General features: G+C 41.7%; 1 protein-coding gene across 1 annotated transcript in view; it reads left to right on the forward strand.

The window, feature by feature from the left end:
- Positions 1 to 23,913, forward strand: part of LOC144827299 (uncharacterized) — a 1,220,416-nt gene that overhangs the window by 433,661 nt on the left and 762,842 nt on the right. The window contains exon 3 of the mRNA XM_078685665.1: positions 9,420 to 9,545. Coding sequence (XP_078541791.1) covers positions 9,420 to 9,545 — 126 coding nt within the window. The remainder of the gene's footprint in view (positions 1 to 9,419; positions 9,546 to 23,913) is intronic.

The following is a 23,913-nucleotide window of genomic DNA, read 5'->3' on the forward strand; positions in this document are numbered from 1 at the left end:
AACAATAAGTTTCTCATACGAAATTGAACTAGAGCAAGTGTTTACTCGTGGATCTGACCTGCCTTCTCCACAGCCTATTACTTTTAATATTATAAATGCACAATAAAAAAAGCATAAAATAATAGTGATCCAAATCAATAAATCAGCATTTGTATAGCGCGGCACTGTCATCCCTGAGGGTAGCTGGGCGCTGGGGTGCAAGGTTTCCATCAAATAGCCAGGTCTAGAGCAAACAGCTCGAAGAGGGAAGAAATTAGTAGAAAAAGGCAAAACAGAGGGCAGAAAAACGAGCAGCAAAGCAAAACCGAGCAGAAGAGGGCGTGGGACTTTGCCCTTTTTGTACATTTGGTAACATTGGCCTGCCCTCCCATAGGAATGCATTGGGTATTCCCTGATCAGTGTGTCAGTGGTAATTCCTGATATGAGAGGAGCAGCATGGTCAAGTTTAATTTATTTGGAATTGTAATAATAAATGCTGCACAATGGTGTGCGCAGATTTATTATGACTATTTGGGAAATACCACTTTTAGAAGTTGGCATTTCTGTGTGCTATGTGTCTGCCTGTCTGATGTGAATTGCATGTCTGGCTTGTGAGTGGCAGGGGCTGGGAGGTGTGTGTGGCTCCAGGAGGGGCAGGGTGAGTCAGCATTAGTCTGAATGGGACATCTGCAATGGGAGTAGTGGGAGGAGTAATCCCCTGACCCTGAAAAGATCTGTGCCTAGCCTGGAAAATGCTGGCTCCATCCCCTGTGGTGTGTCTGATCACCTAGCCCCCACCCGACAAAGGGGAAGAGGAGCTTGGAAAACAAAGTGCTCTATATCCCCCCTGAACTAGTTGCATCTGGTCCCCCCAAACCCTACACTGCAGACAAAGGTGGGAAGTGGTATATATGTAGGGGATGTGACCCCGTGTATGTTGTGTTAGCTGGTGCTGATCCTAACTTGCTGGGGCTTGCTTCTACTGGGGCCCAAGAGGAACCACCATGGGGACTTACCTCCCTGCTGGAGGGTCCTCCCTGGGCCCAGCTATGCCCCCTGGCTTCTGGAGGGCCCGTGTGCCCTGGGAGTGCTTTTCCCTTTGACTTTCCAGGACTTTGGGAGACCAAACAGAGGACAGAAAAATTAGCAGAGAAGGCAAAATGATGGGCAGAAAAATAAGCAGAAAAGGCAAAACAGAGGGCATAAAAACGAGCAGGAAAGGCAAAACAGAGCAGAAGAGTGCAAAACCGAAGGCAGAAAAATAAGCAGAAAAGGCAAAACAGATCCAGAAACAAGCAGAGGAGGAACAAGCAGAGGGCAGCAGGTAGACAGGCAGAAGATGGTTGCGGACTGCGGGCAAGCTGCACAGAAGAACTGTCACAGGGGGAGCTGGCACAAGGCCCAAAATAACGCAAAAATCTAATAATATTATTTAAAATATGAGTAAGGTATTATTAAATCCACTACTATACTTTCTGATTCCAAGGATAACCTAGAAAATATAAAGATACAGCAGAGAAAGAGGAATAGCATTGAGAAGAGGTGTCACTGAAATATACAAAACTTGTAAAATAAATATATTTGGCACTATAGCAATACAGTGAACTAACATCCAATTCTTTCTTAGACATGAATGAAATCCACAGGAAAGAACAAGATAGTCAAGGAGGTATAGCAATGTCAGTGTTCCTAAAAATACAAGAATTAGAATCTGAAGATGTTTTTGATTAGTAATCTGTCAAAAGATAACTGTATTTTATGTTTCATGAGCAATTGAGGTGTAGAACAATTAACAGTATTTATTTTATGTCCATAACATATCCCATTGCACCATGTTTTGTAGTAAGGATTTGAAATATCTTTCCAGTTCAATTAAATTTGTTGTAACCCGATTGAATTAAATACATCTACCTTTTTTTGTGAGAGGATGAACATCATCAGCTTTGCTTCCCCAAAAAGTGTTCTAGAAGCCTTGGAGTTGGAAATATTATTAATCTGTTCCCAGGCAAGATTTCAAAAGGGCTCCGGTAGACTGCACTTTAAAATCATATGTGAACAATTATGAGGAGAGAGGGAACAATACCAAAAAAATGTGTGTTTTGTGTAGTGATGGCAACACATATGAGGCACATGCGGGTACATGCATCAAAATCTGATTTAGCGGTTCCTAAATAGCTATTAATAAGGAATCACTATGTAGAAATCGCTATCTGCAATGCATGAACCCCCTAGCGAATAATCACCGGATCAGTAATAATTGCTATCACTAATAGGGTATTTTCTAATGCGATGCACAAATTCCAAAAAGACCATTTGCGATATTCGCAATTTGGGATATCGCTAAATGCGAAATCGCAAATTGCGAAGTCGCAACAGCGTGTTGCATTGGAAGCATGCTGATGACATCACAACCAGGAAGACATCCAGCCCATGCTTCATTCAGTGCCCAGACGAAGTGGGAGGAGGAAGCAGAGTGCTGGAGCTGAGCAGATTCACCATCCAACTTTGTTTGCAGTTACTTTCTGTGCAGCAGAATGGATCAACCAACATCAGGGGAGAGTGCCACGCCCAGGAAGCACAAGTTAAAATTTAGTGAGAGGAAACTTGAAAACCTCATAGAGGAGGTGGCCAAGAGCCATGAAAAGCTCTTTGGGAAACTCTCAATGAAAGGGCCAGAGGCAGAAAAATGCAGGATATGGCTACGTATCAAGAGCAAGGATAATGCTGTGGGGGTTACACACCGCAGTATAGATGACCTCAAGGAGAGGTGGTACAACCTGCAAAGCCGTGCCAAGGAGCGAATAGTAGAAAGGCTGAAGGGGGCCAGGAGTACTGGAGGGGGCCCATCTACAGTTCCCGACAATACAGCCCTGGAGGACCTGGTGGAGTCCACAATCCAGCCAGAAACAGTGGTGGGAGTGACCCAGCTGGACACATCCGGAGCGGCCAGTACCACCCAAGGTAAGATGCATGCAGCCAAACACTTCAAAGTACTGTTCAATTGCGCACATCCCCTCAGCCCAAACCCAGTGTACGGGTCAAACTCCAGTCCACGTTTTTCCTCATACGCCAAATGCATTATGGGAGTTGTAGGCATGTCAGGGAAGTGGGTAGTCAAACACAGCAATGGCAAGTAAAACACTCCAACACAGCATGGCAGTCAGTGATTTAATGTGAGCCAAGTATGCTTAATGTCACAGAACAGTAACCTTAACACAAATGAACAGAGCACTATTTCACATCACAGATGCAGCAGAAGGAGAGTCTACACATCTTGGAGACTCCTGCAGAGACTGACGTGGAGACACCTGTTGCCCTACCCATCAAGGACACCCCAGCACCCACAAAACGCAGGGCCCAAGCTCCATCACTGCAGCCGGTGGAATCTGAGCTGGCTCCTGCACACACTCTTGTGACTAGTCAGCCTTGTGTGAACACAAAACCTACACCCCAGGAACAGGTCCGACAAAGATCAAGGCGCAGTTCAAGGGCCCGCATTGCTGCTCAGGATGACCAGGCTTCAAATGTGTGGGGTGGCGTGGATTCCCAGATGTTTAGGGTGCAGCGCCTGCAAGCAAGACATATGGGTCAATACAGCTGCAACCTACAAAATTGGCAGAAACCTCACGGTCATGACAGATAGTGTGTGGGAACTAAGCACAGGGGTGGCGGAGGGAAATAGGCAGACCAATGCAAGCATGCAGGAGCTGACCAGGGTAATGCTTGAGGGCTATGAGACACAGAGGAGAAGGCATCGGCAGTTCATGTTGCGCATGGCTGGCTATACCAGGTCCAACAACAACCTTTGCAACACCACTGCGCTGATGTCTCTTCGCTCCGATGCCATGTATAATTGAAATGGACCATTGTTGTGGGGATGTGGCCAGGGCCCTTGGACAAGTAATCACTGCCGTGGAACCGATTTAGGCTGTTACTGTTGGTGGCAGCAATGTAACGGGGGAGAAGTGTAATGAGGAGGCATCCAGTCTTAGGAACCTGTCGGTGCCACTGACTACTGCCAGGAGGCACAGTCCACAAAGTACAAACCCTCCTGGTTCACTCCAGGGGGATGTTGCAGATGCAGGCGAAAGGCATTTAGGGGTGCGTGGCTGGAAGCTCTAGACTGACATGTCCTTCTTCATTTGCCCATGGTGATGTAACCATGGACAAAACCATGACAGTGATTGAGTTCCAGTACCTGGAATAGTTTAATTTGCCTATTATAGAATGCAATCACTGTTCTTTTTATCACCATTCTCTGTGTGGCTACACAATACCACATGGGCTCATGTTAGTAAATACTTTTCTGGTCGAAATTTATGTGTCTTGTCTCATCATTACATACCTCAGAAATAATGTTGTGTGATGTCTGCACGTCTCCTTTGCCCTTCTGCTGAGCTTGCCCCATGTGCTTGTCAGAGTTGTGCTGGTGGCTGGTTGTCCCCCTCAGACTCACTGTTGGACACCTCGATGGGTATACCTCTCCTTGTGGCAATATTGTGCAACCTGGCACATGCAGCCGCAATCCGGCAGCAGGTCTCTGGACGGTACTGAAACGCTCCACCAGTTTTGTGTAGGATGAAAAAGCGTCTTTTCAGTAGTCCAAATGGACATTCGATAACATTCCGTGTGCTGATGTGTGCTGAATTGTACCTCTGCTCATGTGTTGTGGCTGGGTTGAGGTATGGCGTCAAAATGTAGTTCCACACGGCATATGCGCTGTCACCTACCGGGACCAGGGTTCAATTCCCGACGCGGCAGGGTCTTGAGCCCAAATGTCCACGGACTCGATAATTCTTGCTTCGGTGCCTACTCGGATCACAGGTTCACACTCTGCAACTCTGGGCAATAGCTTGCTTAATCTCCACTACGCCCCCCCGCGGCGGGATGCCTGGCTTTCACCTTGGGGATGGCCAGTACGGGTTATCTCACAGGGAAAAAAGCCAGGACGGGTTCCCAAAGCAAAGCGCCTTGAGACCTTGCAGTGATAAGGCGCTATATAAGAACCTTTGACTTGACTTTGACTTGACCTACAGGGTGGTAAGCAAAGGGTTAGCAACAGTTATGCATTGACATTTTGCCTATTTGTGTTGAGAATAAGTATATGTGTGTACCAAGTAGGTGTCCTTCGCCAAATTCACCCCTGAGCAGATGGGTGTGGCTTCCACTGTGTCGAAATATGTAGCAGTCAGGGGTGCTTTCAGGGTTTTGCAGCACAATGTCAGTTATGATATAGTTTGCATTGCACACTCCTTGCACATTAATTGAATGATAGGATTTCCGGTTCCTGAAAATGTATTCATTAGCTGCTGGGGGACACATGGGAACATGCGTACAGTCTATGCAACCGATCACATGAGGGAACTGTGCTACCTGGTAGAAGCCCAGTTTTGTCTTGTTCAATTCCTATTGGGTTGTGGGGAAGGTGATGTGGGTGTGGATCCTTGTCATCATGGCGTCCAGGAAGGATTTGAAAAAAAGTGAAAGGGAGCTTTGTGATACCACTCCAACTAGAGCTACTACCCCCTGGAAACTGCCTGAGGCAAGTAGGTGCAGGCAACATAGGACCTGTACATGAGCAGGGATGGCATGGGTCCTTTGGGTCTGGAGCTGCCTTAGGGGTTCCAATTCTGCTATTAGGTGTAGGATCATTGCACCGTTCAGCCTGTACTTATCGTAGATTTCATCGTCTGTTTTTCCCAGCAATGTGATGCGCACTCTGAATATCCGCTCCTGTATTCTCCTTCTGTGCTGTGCTGCTGCATGGATCCTCTTCCTCCTCGCCATCACGTAGTGTGCTGCCATTGTGAAAAGCTTCAGGGGCCTTCTGGGTCAGTTTAAATAGGTTTCTGAGTGGTTGCACCTGTGTGATTTTCTTTTCTCCACTTTACCACCTTATTGTGATTCCCCTTATTCCGCACTTATAAAATAGCGATTTTCATGCGATTCGCTATTTGCAAGTTTACATGCATTGGTTTGTGACTTTTTATTAGCGATTCCCTATTCGCAGGCGCTGTTAAGGGACCTGCAAATAAGGATTCGCGTAATTGGTTCTCGCAATATGTGTGAGTCCTTATTTTTACGAATTTGTTTATTTTTTGGTAATTGGGTTCCTGCATTGGCAAGGGCTGAATTGTGCTCACAAACAGCCTTTTTTTCTAAACGCAATTTTTGCGAGGCATGTGCCTGATAATCTTTTTCTGTATTTTAGCCCAAATTAAAGTTGAGAAAGATTTTTTAATTTCACTTTCCCATTCTTACTCTCTTAATACTATCATCCATAGTAACATTCAATAATACATAAAATGGTGAGGCTTTAGGGGGTAAATTAAAACTACATACATTTATACGACTTTATAAATTGCTAACTACCATTAATATAGGTGTACTTCTGTAAAGAATTAGAGATCTTTTCTTGTATATATTATGTTGTTTTGTACACGATTTTGTGAAATTATTGTGAAAGAGTGGTTTATTAGTTGGGGTGGATTGGTGTCCACTAAAAGTCACTGTTTTGTTGGGTCCAGTCAAAGGTTTCAGTAAATTAAACCTGAGCTCAGTCACTGCTGGTAGCTGTGGCACAGAACAGAAAGGCTCAACTTAGTAAACATATGTAAAGCATTTTAAGTACGAAAATAATGAAAACGTCAACAACACAACATAATTTAAATTCCACTCCAATGTATAACACTAGAGAAAAATGTAATAAACAAAATGACGTCAAAATAACAAAAATCCAGGAAGGGGAACTGGAGATATGAAAATAGCTTCAAAAAGGGCAAAGTGCGAATGGTAGTTGATTGTCACGGTAGTCATAGACCTAAGTGTGATTTGCGGTGCCATGTAGATTGGCCTTTATTAGACCTGGAAGTAGGGAAGTTTGAAATAATGTCTAAGACTCAATCTGAAAAGTGAAGAAAACTCTTTTCCCTTCAGCACAAACCTGACATTCAATCCAACAATGTGGAGCAGCCGATCAGACACATTTGACAGTCGGTCCCCTATGAGGCTCTGAAGCAAAAGGTTTAAAAATTCCAAAATCTTTTTAGTTGCCCAAACAACATTAGGAACACACGTCCAGGCACACGGGAATTCAGAGCGGTGGGCACATAGAAACAGTCAGGGTGTCAGGCAGAGTGCAACAGCAAAACAAGTCCAGTCCCAGTTGCCACTGTTCAGCTGCAAATCTTCACAGGACTGTCCTCTTAAGCTTATTATACTGAGGGAGCCACCCAGGGGACTCGCCTTATGATCTGTGACCTGTGAAGTCCTCTTCACAGGTCACAGATGCCAAGTACAGCAGTTTCAGTACATCTGGTGTGCTTTTGCAAACCCGGCAGTGTACTGTAGAAGGTAGAAGACATTTATGGTTGGCACAAGCTGGTAAGTGCGGGTAACCCCTGGGCACTCCCTACCTATTGGTGTCAAAGTTCCCATGGGCTACACTTCCTACTTTTTTCAGCAAATGCTGTTTGATTTACAGTAAACAGGCTCAAAATGTCATGTGTCAAAGCATTTCCAAACTGGGGAAATTCTTTGGTCATGCTAAACTTGGATTCTTAAGGTTGGAGGTATATAGGGTAGCAGACTATCAAAATCCTTAATGTCCACCCACAATTAACATGAAAATCCAGTTTGAATCAGGCCCTGTACCCACAACAAACAAGAGGATGTAAGCCAGGGTTCTTCTCCAACCAGACAGCAGATACACAAGAAGTGCCCTTTCAAGTGTGCCAAGGTGTTACATTACCTTAAACAAACCTGTCAGACAGGATTTGATGCTGTGTGGCCAACAGGATGGCAGGCTGTAACACTTTTGCTGAGCACATAATGAGTCATCTCTGCCCATTAAGGTGAACACAGTGACCTAACGTAGTAAAGAATTTCACACTTCATTAACACTTTATTCAGGCCACATACAGGCTGGTAGAAGCTGGAGTGTTAATACAAAGTAGTCTCCAGCAACTTTAGTCAGGTAAATGGCAACTTTTTAAAGTTACCTTTTCTTCATATTTAATAAAAATCTGACTCCACCTTTGAATTGGATTGTTAATAACTGTTAAAATTAGTGGTGTAAGTATTTTTCTAGCTGGCCCCATTTCAGAGATAAAATATTAGTATTTTATTACATACTCCGAATTTCTACATAGGGTAGGTAGGCCTGCCACACTGAAAATAGCTTTTAGGGCATTCTCACTGTGCGAACTTGTTAATGTTAATTTTCCACATGTCTCACTTTTAGTACCATGCATTCTACTTTTTGGGCTACAAGGCCTACGAAGAAGTGACCTACTAATAATAACTTAAATGGAGGGTCAGAACCCATACACTGTCACTGAACAGCAGTACCCCAGTTGCAGAATCTAAAAAACACCGCAATAAAATTCAGCACAAAATGAAGATGACCACCCACAAATGAGCAATTTCTGACAATTTGTTATACTGCTGCTCAGCCTGGGTGGCTGTGGGTGGGGCTCTTTTCAATATGTAACATCTATCTTCAATAGGCTTACTTGAAACTACCTGGACTAGATCTACTTCATTACAACACAATTATACTTATCTTGTAATTGAGCTTAATGAAGCCAGCTACTGGGGTAAGGTAGTTCTAAGCGTGGTACTACTACACCATTACAAATATTTACCTTTAAAATTAGGAAATCAGGATTGACTGCAGAACTGGTGTTTGTTAACTGACTTCTGTATGCCTTTTCCTTGTTTCAAGCACTTTTCCATAAATAAATTTGCAGGTGAAATGTGCCAGTGAAACATTAAAATGTGGATTATATTGAAAAACGAATTATCCCTATTTGCCCTAATAGAAGTTATTGTAAAAACGTGCAACGAGGGCCTCCTCCTCCATGTTTCCCTTCAACTTTTACTGCATCTCCTCACTTACCTAAAGCCATGAATGGAAAACCTGTCTTCTCGTTTTTGAAAGTCAAGGTCACAAACTATTCAGAGATCAGAGTGACTTTACAAAGTAAGAATGAAGATTGAAGAAGAAACAGAAATCAGCCGTGTTCTTTTGGTAAGAAGTCGCTGACAAGGAACAAATGGCATCATCAAAAAGCAAGAGAATTCAATGTCCCGCAGGTGTTTTTTAAAATCATGATGTCGGCTTTTGAAAATCCCAGGTTGGAGAGCTGCTGTACAGATCTGTTAATCTAACACGAGCGAAATACCATTTTGGCATTCACAAAGCGTCTCAATGCAGCTCAGAATGGTAATTACTGAACAAAAATGAGTGCATTTTAAAAAGCTAGCAGATCTATTTATTTCTAGTCAAATTTGCATCCGGCATTAATATGAGCCTTTCGCACAGTCTTTTAAATAATAATTTAGATGGTCAAATATTTTGCTGTGATTGAATTGCTGCCTTTGGTGGATTGAAGAAAGATAATGAGAAAAATGCCTCTAACTCATTGACATCATTACAGGAAAACTGGCACATGGCAGCTCAGGCAGTTCGAACGCGCCCTAACTCGGTTTATTTGATTTATGACCCATCGGATATTAATCAGGCAGAGAAAATCATGATGGACATGAAGATCAGAGGATTCCAGGTATGGCTGCTTAATGTATGACATATGCAATAAATGTTTTTGTTTTTCCTTTCAGTTTTGAGTGCTGTTACACATACATAATTAACCATCTTTGAAACCTTTTTCAACAAGTTTAAAAGTACACACATACAAACACTATACATAGATTTGTATGTATATGCAAAGCACACCAGGTTAACTACATACACATCAATCAATCAATCAATCAATCAGGGTACTTGTAAAGCGCTGTACTTACCCGTGAGGGTCCCAAGGCGCTGAGGGGAGGGGGGGTGCTGCTACTGCTCGAAGAGCCAGGTCTTGAGGAGTCTTCTGAAGGCGAGTAGGTCTTTGGTCTGCCGTATGTGGGTAGGGAGGGTGTTACAGGTCTTGGCGGCGAGGTAGGAGAAGGATCTGCTGCCGGAGGTTGTTCATTGGATGCGGGGGACAGCGGCGAGGGCGAGGCTGGCGAAGCGGAGCTGGTGGGTGGGTGTGTGGAAACTGAGTCTGCTGTTCTGGTAGGATGGAATGAAACGCTATGTAGAGCTATATCGATGGGCACAAGGGGTCTGTGGGGCCTTGAGGGAGAGGCCATGGTGATCGGCCATGCCCTTTCTCCGATTGACAACAGAAGGTAATGAGGATACAGAGGCTTAGATCAGGACATAGCTGAACGTTATGGTTTGCTGCGCATGCATGAAAGTCGTTTTTTGCGAATTCTTAGTTTATCCAGGAACTGCCATATATCATTGCAAGTCCTATATAATAAAATATAAAACGTTCTTTCAAGAAGTTATATTTATCTTTGCTGATATTAAAAGAGAATTTTCTTATTAAAAAAACACCCCTGATATTCCATTAATTATGACAGTTAAAGGATCACTATAGTTTTAATGTGAAACCTGATCACTAATGAAATTCATCTTTAAGGGCCTCATTATGATGGCGGTCGAATAAGCGCCTGACTGCTATCGTAGCGGGGTGGAGACCGACTGACAAGTAGTCGGAGACTCCACCCACCATATTATGATGTGATCTCAGTGTAGGCGGTTGGAAATATGCCTTTTACTATTGTGCCATCCATGCACCATGAGAGGCACATTGTGCATGGATGTTTGGAGGAGCACCGCTTGTGCCCCCTCTGGCCACATAGCGTAGGCTCACAGGGGCCCTGCAAGGGGCCCCCACAGTCCCTTCCTGACAGCCTTTTCATGGCGGTGAGGCTGCCATGAAAAGGATGTGGGAAATGGATATTGTAATCCCTACGGAGGTGGCGGCGCAGGCACCACCTTCATATTAGGGATTACTTCCCGACCGCCATCCAGAAGGGCTCCTTAAGCCTGTCGGAAGTGGAGGTCTTTCCTCCTGCCTGCTGCACTCTGATTACCAGTATGTTCATCCATTTCTCTAACTGTCGGGTGGACCACCGCTGATGGCCTGTCAGCGGCAGTCTACCACAACACCCACCTCCACCATTCATAGACATTTTTGTTGGGACGCCCTTGAGACTGGGGCACCAAACGGAAGCGCACAGGTATTACCAATGACATGGTTCTGGATTCAGTTTAACACAACAATGGACAGTATCATATGACCAAATGCTGTGTCCACTGCTGAGTCATATGCCATGGTGGGCACCACAACATTTTATTGCAAAGGTAATGAGGTCTAGTCAAGGGAGTAGTGTGGCCTCACCATCAGTTGTAACTTTTCAGGATTTCAGAAGATCCATAACAATTTTATGTTGCACATGACTGCATCCTTGAGTTCAGTGCACGCTGTTCAGGCCACACTCCTGTGACTCCCTGGGAGGCTCTCACATTCAGTTTGACTTCCACACTGGTTTCAGAAATCTTGGCCTTTGCTCTGTGTTCTGTCTGATCAGGAAATCTTGTCTCCACACCAGAAAGTCACCTCTATATCATTCAAACAGAGATAGCTTTTAAAGCCTTTTTCTGTAGCCTTGGGTTTCACTGCCACCTTAAACAGAAGAGCATGGAGTGCAATGTTCCTGGCACTTAAACCTTCTCTTTGTGCTGCAAAGGTCACTGCCAAAATCCAAATGTTCGTTCTTCAAAGATCCAGCACCTACGAATCTGTGGGCAGGATGCCATGCAATTGGGGAGAGGAGTTGACCTAACGGCTATTTCGGTCGACCTCAAATCTGGGGAACTGGGTTCGAGTCTTGGCAATGACGCTGAACATCCTGTGATTCTGGGCATTTCACTTAATCTCCCCATGTCTAACAAAAATGAATATTCCTCATGTAACGCAACTGGTGCTATGTAAAGCGCTCTGATACGCGATACCGGGTCAAGTTTGCGCTATATAAACCTACATTAAAAAGAAAAAGAAAAGTGAGGACCTTTTACAAGGCAGCATCACACACAAGATTAAACACCTAGTAGCTTTTTTACTAATATTTCACGCAAAGCAGGACAGCAAGCAAATGTGCTGTACAACATTGCATGAACGGAAGAGAGTAAAAATGTGCCATACCTACTAACATTTGACATCTTTTTGCTGTCTCTTAGTGCGGCTTACTTTGTGCTATCTATCGCTGACACAGACACCCTTGCGCTATAGTGTAAGGGTGCCTGTGTTGCAGGCCGGATTGTGTTTGTTCAGGAAAGGATACTTCCCTGCATGAAATGAATCCTTAAAGGCATTTTCCTCTTGCTGTGTGTGCTGCAGAAGCAGCACATATGGACAGAGGAAGCAAACAAGAGAAAGAAAGATATTTCTCCTCTTGCGCCTGGTTCAGGTAGGTGAAGCATTTTGGTGCAATATTAAGGTTACTCGCCTAAATGAATCTGGGATAGTGTCAAATTCGATCAGTGGATGCATAGGAACAATGTTGCCTCACTCATTGAACGCCTCCCCAGTGCAAAGCAATGCAAGGCAGCGTGTGCTGCTTGCGTTACGTTTAAGGAACAATGCTGGCAGAGTCATGCCAATCAGATTTGCATGGCTTGGAAAATCTCAACTGTGGCTGTGTCAAAAACTTGCCGCACCTGCCAGCTTTTTCTTATGGGCAATTATTGGTGTCATTTTATTTGTGGAAATTAGTCATTGTAATGATGAATATGACCCCAACAGATGATTTAATGATTTTGCAATTAGAACAATGTGAATATCTCATTTAGAAGTGTGATTAATAATGTAGTATAGTTATGCCACATTTGGTGTGAGGTACCATTATTTCCAAACTGGATGCAGGAGTGGTGTTTTGCTCTACTTGCTACTGCTCATGCCCCCTCTCAATCAGTTACCGCTGTAAGTCTTCTCTCCTTACAGTTTTTGCAGAACATGGTGAGCAATGATGCAAATATACTGCAGTGTTAGAAAGCATGTATTGTGAATTAAACTTTCCATTGTGTACCTAATTCATCATTTGGAACAACTTCTGCTATTAGTTTTACTGTAGGAGAACCTAATTAAATGAGCTATTGTTAAGAAAATGATTTGTTATTGGATTCTACATTTCTGGGGTGCAGTTGCTGAGGAAGCCAGCAGATGATTTTTCTTATCTTAAAAAGGGGGTTAGTGTCACAAGCCTTTCAAATGTCTGGAAATGTTTATGACTTGACAAAGAGATCTAACCATGATCATGCCATGCTGAGTTAGCAGTTTTACTAATTCATATGCACAAACTGTGTATAAAACCCCCTGGTTTTGAGGGATCAGGGAAGAAGTGACTTTCCATTCTTCTCCTGAAACTCTTTCCGATCATTTTGAGATTTTCCTCTCTTAGAATGCTGTCACTACTCTTTATGAGTTTGACACTTAAAGGGATTTATTTTATTGACTAACTAAGAAGGATTTTTATTGACTAACTAGGGTTACTGTTACGATGTATGATTCTGTATTCTGTATCTGCACCTTCATGACAGAATATGCACATTTCTCTGTATATCTTATCTTGACAAGTGTGTATTAATCCTTTTAAACTTATTTTTGATCTAGAACTCAGTTCACAAGTGGTTCCCTATATTATTCATGAACTTATACTGCAAAATGTCTGTTATTGAAGGGGAAGATAGTCTCTTGCCACTAGATCAAAGAGAGGATTTGTGTAGCTGTCTAAGGTACATTTTGGGGTTCACTTGATATTTGGGTTCATGAGATTATTGGGGGTTGGCTCATCTTTAAGGGGTCCCATGAAGTCCTTTTGTAGTTTTTTAACCATTTATGCCCAAATCATAGGGGAAAAGAGTTTTTAGAAACTGGCCAATTTACTAGTGTCCAATCCTACTTGGAAGTGACTATCTGTATTGGCTGTGCATTCGTGAATTAAACCTGCCATTAAGTATGAATAGGGAGCAACTGAGTTGGTTAATGTGTTCAAAGAGTGATTTGTAATGATGGATATTTGTTTCTGTATATAGTTGTTAGAATGTTTGATCATGATAATGGGTTCTATTGATGGATTGATTACCGTTGTGAAGATGTATCATTGATATTTATGAGCACATTTGAAGATGAATATGTTAATAATTTGAATAGAGTTTGTTATTGGATTCATTGTAAATCTGAGATCTCGTAATATTGGTAACTTATCTGTATTGTGGTGTGTAGAACAAGGCACCGCTTACACATTGGTAGGGATTTTGAAAACAAATTATTCTTTTCAGGTTCGAAGGTTTTGACTTGGGTTAAGGTGCTTCTCTTGAGTGCATAGAATGAAGTGCATTAACTCTGAGCTATGCTTCTGCTGGTCAGGAGTTGCCTAGCAAGAACTGTGTATGATTTGTTGTGGCTATTAATTTTATTGCTTGAATTCAAGGTCTTATGGTTGGTGATTGAGTTACTTTACTTAAAGAAGTGACTTATTTCCTTTCTATGGTAAACAGACAAAGGTTCATTGGTTTAAAGTGATTAAATGTGGTTCCTTAATTGTTTTCCTGTTCACGAAGAAATCGCACTGTAATTGGTTGCTCAGCCATGGAGCCACACTGTGATTGATGAGACTTCACTATAAAGGTGCTCTCTGATTGCTTGGTCGCTGACACAGTTCAGCTGTGCTTGTCTGACTTTTGACAGAGCCACGCTGTTATTGGCTGTTGTGCGCTAAGTTTGTTTATAGAGTTTGTTTTGGGTTGATTCAGCTGTAAAATATGGGTGTTATGTTTTCGAAACCTACACCAAAGAAGGAGGTACCCTGAGAGGGTCAGAAATTACTGAGAGAGCATATAAAATGATTGTAGAGATTGGGTATTACACATGCCTCTGCATCTCTAAAAGGAATAAATATATTGAACATGATGAGGTGTTACAGTTTCCATTGGAGGGTACTTTTAATATTGAAAAGCTAGATTATTTGAAATAAACCATTGTCAATATGAAACCAGTGCCTAGATCTACACAGTTTGGGGCGCTTAATAAATGGGATAGCATGGCAACTAAAGAGAAAAGAGAGAAGCAAGATAAAATCATAAAGAAGTCAAGAGAAGAGTTGTAGGAAAGATACAATATAATGTGTGAATACCTTTCCTGCCATAGTAAATGAAAAATAGGAGGATAAAGAGAAGATTAAGAAAAACAAAGATTTTGAGTCAGATGATGATCAATTCATGAGTGAACTGTTGAATTACAGACCTCCTCCATATACGGCTAGATCAATGGAGGCTTCCCAGTCTGGGTGTTGATAAGCATGCTGAGGGACATACAGGAATGGCACACACCTCTACTGGAATTGTACTTTGTTGTCCTGTGGTACCGAATCCAGCAGTGATATTGTTCCACACTCTATTAGAAGAAGAATGTTGTAAGTCATTGCCTTATGCCAAGCATTTTTTCAAATACCATTACATGAGGGATCACCATTTCTCTTTACATTTTGTGAACAAAGTTCTTGTATGGTGTAGATTCCCACAAGGGTATACTGAGAGTCCTCCAATTTGTTCACAAATATTGAAAAAAGATTAAGAGGGTATAAAACAGCCATATCATTCAGATCAAGGTCAGTATACAGATGATTTTCTAATAGCATTTAAGGCAAAGGAGGACTGTAAATTGGATACCATTGCCCTGTTAAATCACCTAGCTAAAAATGGCCATTAACTTTCCCTGACTAAAGTGCAACATTACGAAAAAGAAGTCATGTATCTTGGACATCATATTGAAGAGGATTTGAGGAAAGTCTCTAAAGAATTAGTTTCTGGAGTTCTGAAGTTGACCAGAGGAAGGTTCAGATATTTCTAGGAATCGGCTACTTTCATCACTGGATTCCAAACTTTTCCTTGATAGAAAAACCTTGTAATGATGCACAAGATGCAGTACCATTTTATGATGAGTGTCTGATGCATTTAAGAAACTGAGAGAGAGTTTGTATCATGAACACACACCTCGGATCCCTGATTATAATAAGATGTTTGTAGGTCGACCCTAGAAACAGTGTGCATGCGCTGCTCTGTAAGACTTGTTGTAGTGTAGTATGAAATAGAAGCCCTGCCCACTCATATTTGTCATTGGCTTGTGTCATTGTCCTTCGTAAATGTTGGCTTCTGATTCGTAAGGAGACTTGTTAGTCTCTCCTCAGTATCACTTTGTCTCCATTTGTAACCTCCCATGGTGACTGGCCCTTTTAATTCAGTTGTTACACGGTACGCCTTCTTTAGTCTGTGAGCACCTCTTTCATTAATGAGTTTCTCTTTCTGCAGGCAGCACATGGGCGCCTGCTTTCAATAACAACTTGGGTGCCCCCTTTCACTTTAACCTGGGTGCCCAGCATTATATCAATCCCCCACCCACCCCGTCGCTGCTTAATCTTGCTCTGTTGCCCTCGTGTCCGTTTCCCTCCCCACCAACCAGACCTAAAGCCCCTCCTCATCCACAGGATCGTCTACGTTTCGCTATCCTTGCTTCGTAGGTTTGTAGTGTATATCACGGTGGTATGTCTCGAGTGGTGTGTCTTCTCTCCACAAAGGATTTCATTGTGTTGTTTGTTTGCAGAGTTGTGTGTCGCCTGTGGGCATATGAAGTTTTGAGTGGGTACTGTTTGTGGCTTGGATATTTCTCACCCAGATGTACTTTTTGTAAAAACACGTCATTTCAGGAAAATCTGCCTCCATATTATCCAAGACCTCTATAGTTAGATAAACTGACTCAATCAGTAATCAATACTTGATTTTATAAATTTTGCAAGGCCCTAAGACGAGTCGAAACGTCGACGCTCTATAAAAAAACCGGGACCACCTTTCTTTCTATAATTATGTGCAGATATTAATGACATATAATTTGTCTTGGAAGTCCTATGAGATAGCGTTTGGTACTAATTGAGTGACCAGGTTACGCAGTACGGTTGAATGAAATGAAATGAAAAACATATTTATAAAGCGCTAGCAGTTGCCCTGAGGCGTCCAGGCGCTAAGAAATTACCATCAGTGCTCAACAGAAAAGGGAAGTAAATCAGCTACTTAATTAAACAGAAAAGTTTTAAGTTTCTTACGGAAACTCAGGAGGTTAGGTTCTGATCTAAGATGTAGTGGCAGAGTATACCAAATTCTTGGGGCATTGTATGCGAAGGAACGACCTCCGGCCCTTGCTCTATAAATTCTTGGAATTTGAGCTAAAAAGGCGTGTGAGGATCGAAGAGCTTTGGAGGGTTCATATGGCGATACCAGCGAGTGATTAATCTCTGGGCCTAATTTCCAGTACGCCTGATGTGCAATGCACAAGGATTTAAACTTGACTCTCTCCCTGATGGGGAGCCAATGTAGTGTTCTTAAGCCAAGTTTTATTGAAATTCTCCTAGGGGTGCCAAGTAGGGTGCGAGCCGCGCAATTCTGGGTACGTTGTAATTTTTTTAAGGTGTATTCCGGCGCCCGAGGTACAGGGCATTGCTAAAATCTAGGCGAGATTGAATTAAGCCCTGAATAACTGTCTGCTTTGCCTCGAAGGGAAGGAGAGGCAAGATTTTTTTTGCCATCCTTAGGAGGCCAAAACAGGTCGCAGAGACTTTTGTTGCCTGCATGTCGAAGTTCAACGATTTATCTAGCCACACCCCCAGGCTTTTGATGGGATCTCTGGGGGCGGGAGCTGTGCCCATGCTCAGAGGCCATGACAACTCCAGAGTGGAGAGAGTTGGAGGGCCTAGGAGCATCAGCTCAGTTTTATCATCGTTGAGCTTCAGGCATGATTTAGTCATCCAACTCTTGACATGCTCGAGACAGACTGTAAGATTGGACTGTGGGGAGCTCTTTTGTGCAAGAGAGACCACTAGCTGGGTATCATCCGCATAGGTGATGATGTCAATACCATGCGGACGTACTATTCCAGCCAGCGGTCTCTTGTAAGCATTAAAGAGCTTAGGGCTCAATGAGGATCCCTGCGGAACCCCACATCCCAACGGCTTCTTCGAGGAGACTGATGTGCCTTCAAAGACCTGGAAGGTTCGGTCTGATAGAAAAGATCTGAACCACTCCAGGGCTTCTCCCGAGATTCCCAAGTCGAGGAGGCGGTCCAGAAGTATTTTGTGGTTGACAGTATCGAATGCGGCGCTCAGATCAAGGAGGATCACTGCCACTGACCCTCCCTGATCGAGTATCCACCTAGTCACTTCTGTCACTGCCAATAGGGCTGTCTCCGTGCCGTGTTTTGGGCGAAAGCCAGTCTGGGAGATGTCGAGCGGATGGTTATGCTCAAAGAACTGAGTTACACTGATGTTAATGTGTTTCTCCGTTGGATCCGTTACTGCTCTATATAAACCAATTTGAATATTTTATGTCACTACTTTGAATTTCCTTTTCTTTCTGAATCACTTCACACATCTTATTGCACCCTTTTGCTATGCTGCACGCTTTGTTCCGGGCAACCAATATTTCATATTGAGTTATAACGTGAAATATGTGTTTTGTTTGACCTAGAGACAATAGATTAAAGTATTGTTTTTGTATCTCAAGTTGATGCTGTTGCCTTTATGTCTTTATGAATATATGCATATATTGGACAGAGCTGATTAATATGTATATGCTCAAAATTTATATAATCAAGGATTGATTACTGATTGATTCAGTTTATCTAACTATAGAGGTCTTGGACCACTGTTGTTTAATACCGATTGATACCCAGATCCAGTACCTTGTGGGCTACGCATTACTTTAATGGTTTCCATAATATCCAAGGCTTTCAGTGTGTCTATAGAATCTGGTTACCCCTTGCAGAGCCGATGGGGTCAGTGGGGTCAGTGTCATAGAGGCCGGGAGGGTTGAGCAGAGTCAGTCGCATTCTTTGAAGTTTCTGGCACAGCGTGTCCTTTTTAGCCTCTAGGGTTGCCAACAAGACATATTTCCTCCCTCTGTGTACTCCAGATCACATGTTCATACCTTCACTGTGTCCATGTTAATAAGTTGGTTTCGCTCATGATTACCACTAATCAGCATGAAGGGTCATAGCGCGATCACGTAGGAGGGGGAAGGTGGCAGCTGTCTCCATTCTCAGCTCATGTGTTGCATGTAACTGCGCCAGCTGAATTCTGAGACACCAGACAAATGAGTGTGCACGTCCGAGGCCTGCTACTTAGCATGGCCTTCAGTGGCATGGGTGAACACACTTTCCAGGGTCGACATACGTCATCTTCCTGGCTCTCCAGTGCGCTGTGGGAATTGTAGTGCACTGTGTGCTCCTGGACAAATAACTCTGTCTCCGTTCGCCTAGTTTTCCTAACTGCAAAACGTTTGGAGAGCTAGGAAAGCACACACACTTAATATTGTGGGCTCCATATAGCAAGCACTGGCAAAGTCAATGGGTCTCACTTTTTGGCTTTGCTTATTCTTTTGGTAATGCTGTTAGTTTCCTGATGTGAGCCATGGATGTATTTAGGCCATACCTTTAAAAAGCATTTGCAATGCAATAGGTCTCGTGTTTAGTTTGAGCTTTTGGCAGTGTAAAAGAGAATGCCTTTTATTTATGTTTTGGCTTATATAACATAAATAAAAGGCATTGTCATTTACAATGCCAATAGCTTAAACTTGCGTAAATGCGAAACCTATTGCATTGGAAATGCTTTTTATTATTTTGTAATGAAAAAGATGGACGTGTACTTTTGATTATCACTCAGAAACATGGAGGACTTATGCGCCCAGTGGCATATCTTTCAGGTGTATTGGATCCAGTAGCTGTAAGTCTTCCAGATTGTTTGAAATTGGTTGCAGCAGTTTGTCTTGCAACTGAACAAAGTGAAGGATTTGTAATGGGACATACGCTAATTGCCTATGTGTTACATTCAGTCGAGATTATTTTGACACGGACAAAGCAAATAATAAATAGTAGATTGGCACATTATGAGCAAACTATTGTTGCAGCAGAAAATATATTAATAAAAAAAAATCTGTTTTGAATCCAGCAACAATGCTTTGAATTTCAGATGAGATTTGTGAAGATAGGGAAGATGAAAATGATTGGGAGCTCTATCATGACTCTATAGAGGTGACCAAATGATGCACAAAACTAAGAACAGACATAAAAGAAGTTCCACTGAAACTAGCAGATCTGACAATATTTGTTGATGATTCTTGTTGAAGAGACCAATCTGGAGGATTGAGACCTGTGTATACAGTATGCTCCATTACAGAGAAAATGCATCCTCCTTATCAAATGTGACAGCAGCACAAGTAGCAGAATTACTTGCCTTAATGAGAGCTTGCTGTTTGTCTGAGAATTTGAGAGTGTCAATGTATACAGATAGCCAGCACCTATGGTCACAGAGGAATTATTTTCTGACATCTTCAGGAAGTCCTGAAAATGATATGTATATTTTCGATTTGTTGAATGCCATTCAGAAACCACAAGAAGCGGCAGTGGTTAAATGCATAGACCATAAGGCTGGCCCTTATATGGTCTCCTTGTGAAATAGGTATGCAGAACAAATGGCAAGGTATTGTACACTTCAGGAAGAGTCAATTGTTCAAAATAAAATAAAAATGGTAATTCCACAACTGATGTTGTACCAAGTTTAAATAATGTGAGCTGTTTCTTTGTGAATTTAATACAGACATCTCTTGGTGAATTAAGAGATATGCAGGAAGATGCTCCTGAAAATATTATTTGCATAATCAGCTGCATGTAGGTAGAGATAGTCTGGCTAGAATCTTCCAGATGTACTGGGAGAATACTGGATTTTGACATGTTACTGAGGGTATTTGCAGCAGCTGCCTAAAGTGGCACTTAAATAATCAGGGTACAGAAACTGTTATGGTAATGAACCACATTGGCAAATCAGAAGACCCATTTGCAAGATTGCAGCAGACTTTATTGAATTACCATAGAGAAATGTCTTGCAATATGTCTTGGTAATAGTATTCCTGTTCTCCATATGGGTGGAAGCATTTCCCACGAGAAGAGCAGATAGCCTTACACTTGCCAAATTGTTATCAAGGGAGTTGTTTCCAAAATGTTGACTCCAAACTTCAATTGAGACCAGTTGTGGTGCACACTTCAAAAATGAGGTGTTGCTAATAATCTGCGTTTGAGGTCAGGCAGAAATGTCATTGCAGTTATCAACTACAATCCTCAGGTTTAGTGGGACGTACCAGTGGCATACTTAAGAACAAGCTGGCAAAAGCCTGTGCCCCATTTGCTCTGAAGTGGCCTAATACTTTTCCTCTTGTTTCAATGAATATGAGAAGTATTTTAGATAGGAAGACAGGCTTAACCCCCCTTGAGATCCTGATGGGCTGATACAGCAGCAAGACTTGTGTTTGTGCCTTCAACAGCATTAGTCCCAGCAGGTGATAACATAATTTTGGTTTATTGCAAATGTTTGGCTGAGAAGGTGAAATCTGTCTCTCTTGAGGTGAACGTATCAACTGAGGACTACAAGGATGCACCCTGTCACAATGTGAATGCGGGTGACTGGGTAGTTGTCCAGAAGCATGTTCTCAAGGGATGCTTAGATGAAAGGTAAAGGGGGCTCTTTCCAGATCATACTGATGACTACTGGCAGCTATAAGGTGCTCTGGAGCTCCTCAGTGAACCCACGTTGCTCACACAAAATGAGTAAGTGTGGCTGAAGCAGTGGATAAGTTGTATGATCAAAGTGTACTGTCTGCTCAACAAACAAACAAACAAGTCAAAGTTCAAATCATGAATCCTGAGGGGGGCGAACAGTTTTCTGAAACTGCTGAGGTCAAAGTGAAAAACAAGAGCAAAAGTGAACAAAGAGTTCAGGAGAGCAAAAGTTCAAATGAAGAATTTCCAGCTAGAGAGGATTCAAAGTGAAGAGCTACTGCAATACAAAATCAAAGCATGAGTGGCAGCTAAAAAGAAGTTGTCTCTGATCAAAGTTGTGACCAGTTGTAGTTGAAAATAAAAGTAAAAACGACCCCTGTCTGAAGAAAAAGATTCACAATAGAAAAATCAGGCAAACCCAGATTTGATAAAAGAGCAAGCTCAAGTTCGAGGCAAAGTACAGGACTTGACTGAAGTCAAAGTCAAGAAGAATAGGAAAATTAATTAAAATGCTACTGTGGAAAAAGAAAGAGTTGAAGATATTTCAAGAAAGAAAACATGTAAATGAAAGCATTGTGAGCAAGAACAAGATTTAAGAGACTTTTAGAGAGAGTTCAATCCAGAATGTAGTGGGAGAGAATCACCAGTTGCAACAAGATCATCCAGATGTAGAGTTCCAGATTAAAAAGATGCCTTACGTGAGTGGGTATATCTAGCTGAAGAAGCAGATGAAGCTGAGGAGGATTACTTCAGAATTAACAAAAGTCAATATCATTTTAAACGTGGTTTGGACCATGAGACAGAATCTGAAGAATAGCCACCTTGAAAGGAGAAATGGAGTTTTAATTTTCTGGTACTAATGAAGACCACATTCCACATTTTTACCTCTTTAAAACCTGTTAAAAGCCGGAAGACAAGAATAAAAAAAATAGCGCACTATAGCAGAATGTTTCTGTTTTGTTGCAATCAAACTTGCTGTGTATCATTCCAAACTCTAACACATTTAATCATCTAACTCGTTTTTTGTTGATATTTGCAAATTATACAGCTAATGCTGTAATTACAAAATAACAAGTCTGAACGATTGCACAATTCTAGTAGCCCTGCTTATGGATAATGCACCCTCTACTAAACTTTTACTTTTGACTTTTTGGGGCACTACCTTGTTGCCCCACTCATTACTAATATCGAAAACACAAATATCATAAACAAAGATAATATAAATAGATATATAAAAAGTGAAAAATATCAAAACACCAAATATTAATTACATTAATATTTCAAAAAGTAAAGCCAAATATTAAAAAATAATATAACATCTTTATTTTACTTTAAATAAAATTACACACCAAAATAATCAATGAATCATCTACATATATTATTTACATTTTATAAAAATATAATAAACTTTAAACACATGAAGAATTAAAATACATTTCAAAATATCAAACAATTAACAAACAAAAATGCTTTCTCCAATTAATGTAAAATAAAACACATATTAATAAATACAATTAAACATAAATAATGCATCCAAGATAATATTTATTTAACAATAAACAGTAACACTAAGTAGCATCCACCATAAAAGGTAATAACTGATAAAAAAAATTCAAACTATACGGACACTAACAAATAAAAATAACAATACATCAAACTAACCCTTAAAAGTCGGAAATTAAATTGTATATATTATGTAAATGGAGCAGAAACTTTTAACACTTTCTGCACCAAACAGAATAAGCTTCCAGATTGCTTACAGAAAAACTAGCTTCACATGTACGTAAAACATTTATTTTAAACATAGTTGAATAAAAAAAAATAACTAACTTGGGGCTAGATGTAGGTGGGCTAATACCGGTCGGTAACGGATGAAAATCTGTATATTTCCCATTACCGACCGGTATTTAACCCTTTGCGATGTAGGAGGCTGGATTTAAGGATTCGGTAATTTACCGATTTGTTATTTTAAGGAATCGGTAAAATACCGATTCCTTAATTGAAGGAATCGGTAAATTACCGAATCCTTAAATCCTATGTAGGGAGCACTCAAGTGAGTGCATTTTTGGTTTAAGGATTCGTTATTTACCACCAACTACAAGTTAGTGGTAAATAACGAATACCTTTAAAAAAGCAATTGTGTGCTTTTTTTAAAGGTGCCATGTGGCAGACATACATGCCCTTAGGGCATGTATGTGAGCCACATGTGCACACATGCACGATTCAGGGGAGCAACAGGGCGTCAATGTGACACCCTGCCACCCTTTAATATGCTCCCACTAATACCGATTCGGTATTTACCGAATCAGTAATTGTGAATGGCTTCCTATTCATTCCTATGGGCCTCTAGGCCCATAGGAATGAATGGGAAGGTATTCCTTATTACCGATTTTTTACCTACATTCTATTTAGCGATACTTAAATACTTAATCGGTAAAAT

This window comes from Lissotriton helveticus, chromosome 4_1 (genome assembly GCF_964261635.1).
Source record: "Lissotriton helveticus chromosome 4_1, aLisHel1.1, whole genome shotgun sequence".
Classification (NCBI taxonomy): domain Eukaryota; kingdom Metazoa; phylum Chordata; class Amphibia; order Caudata; family Salamandridae; genus Lissotriton; species Lissotriton helveticus.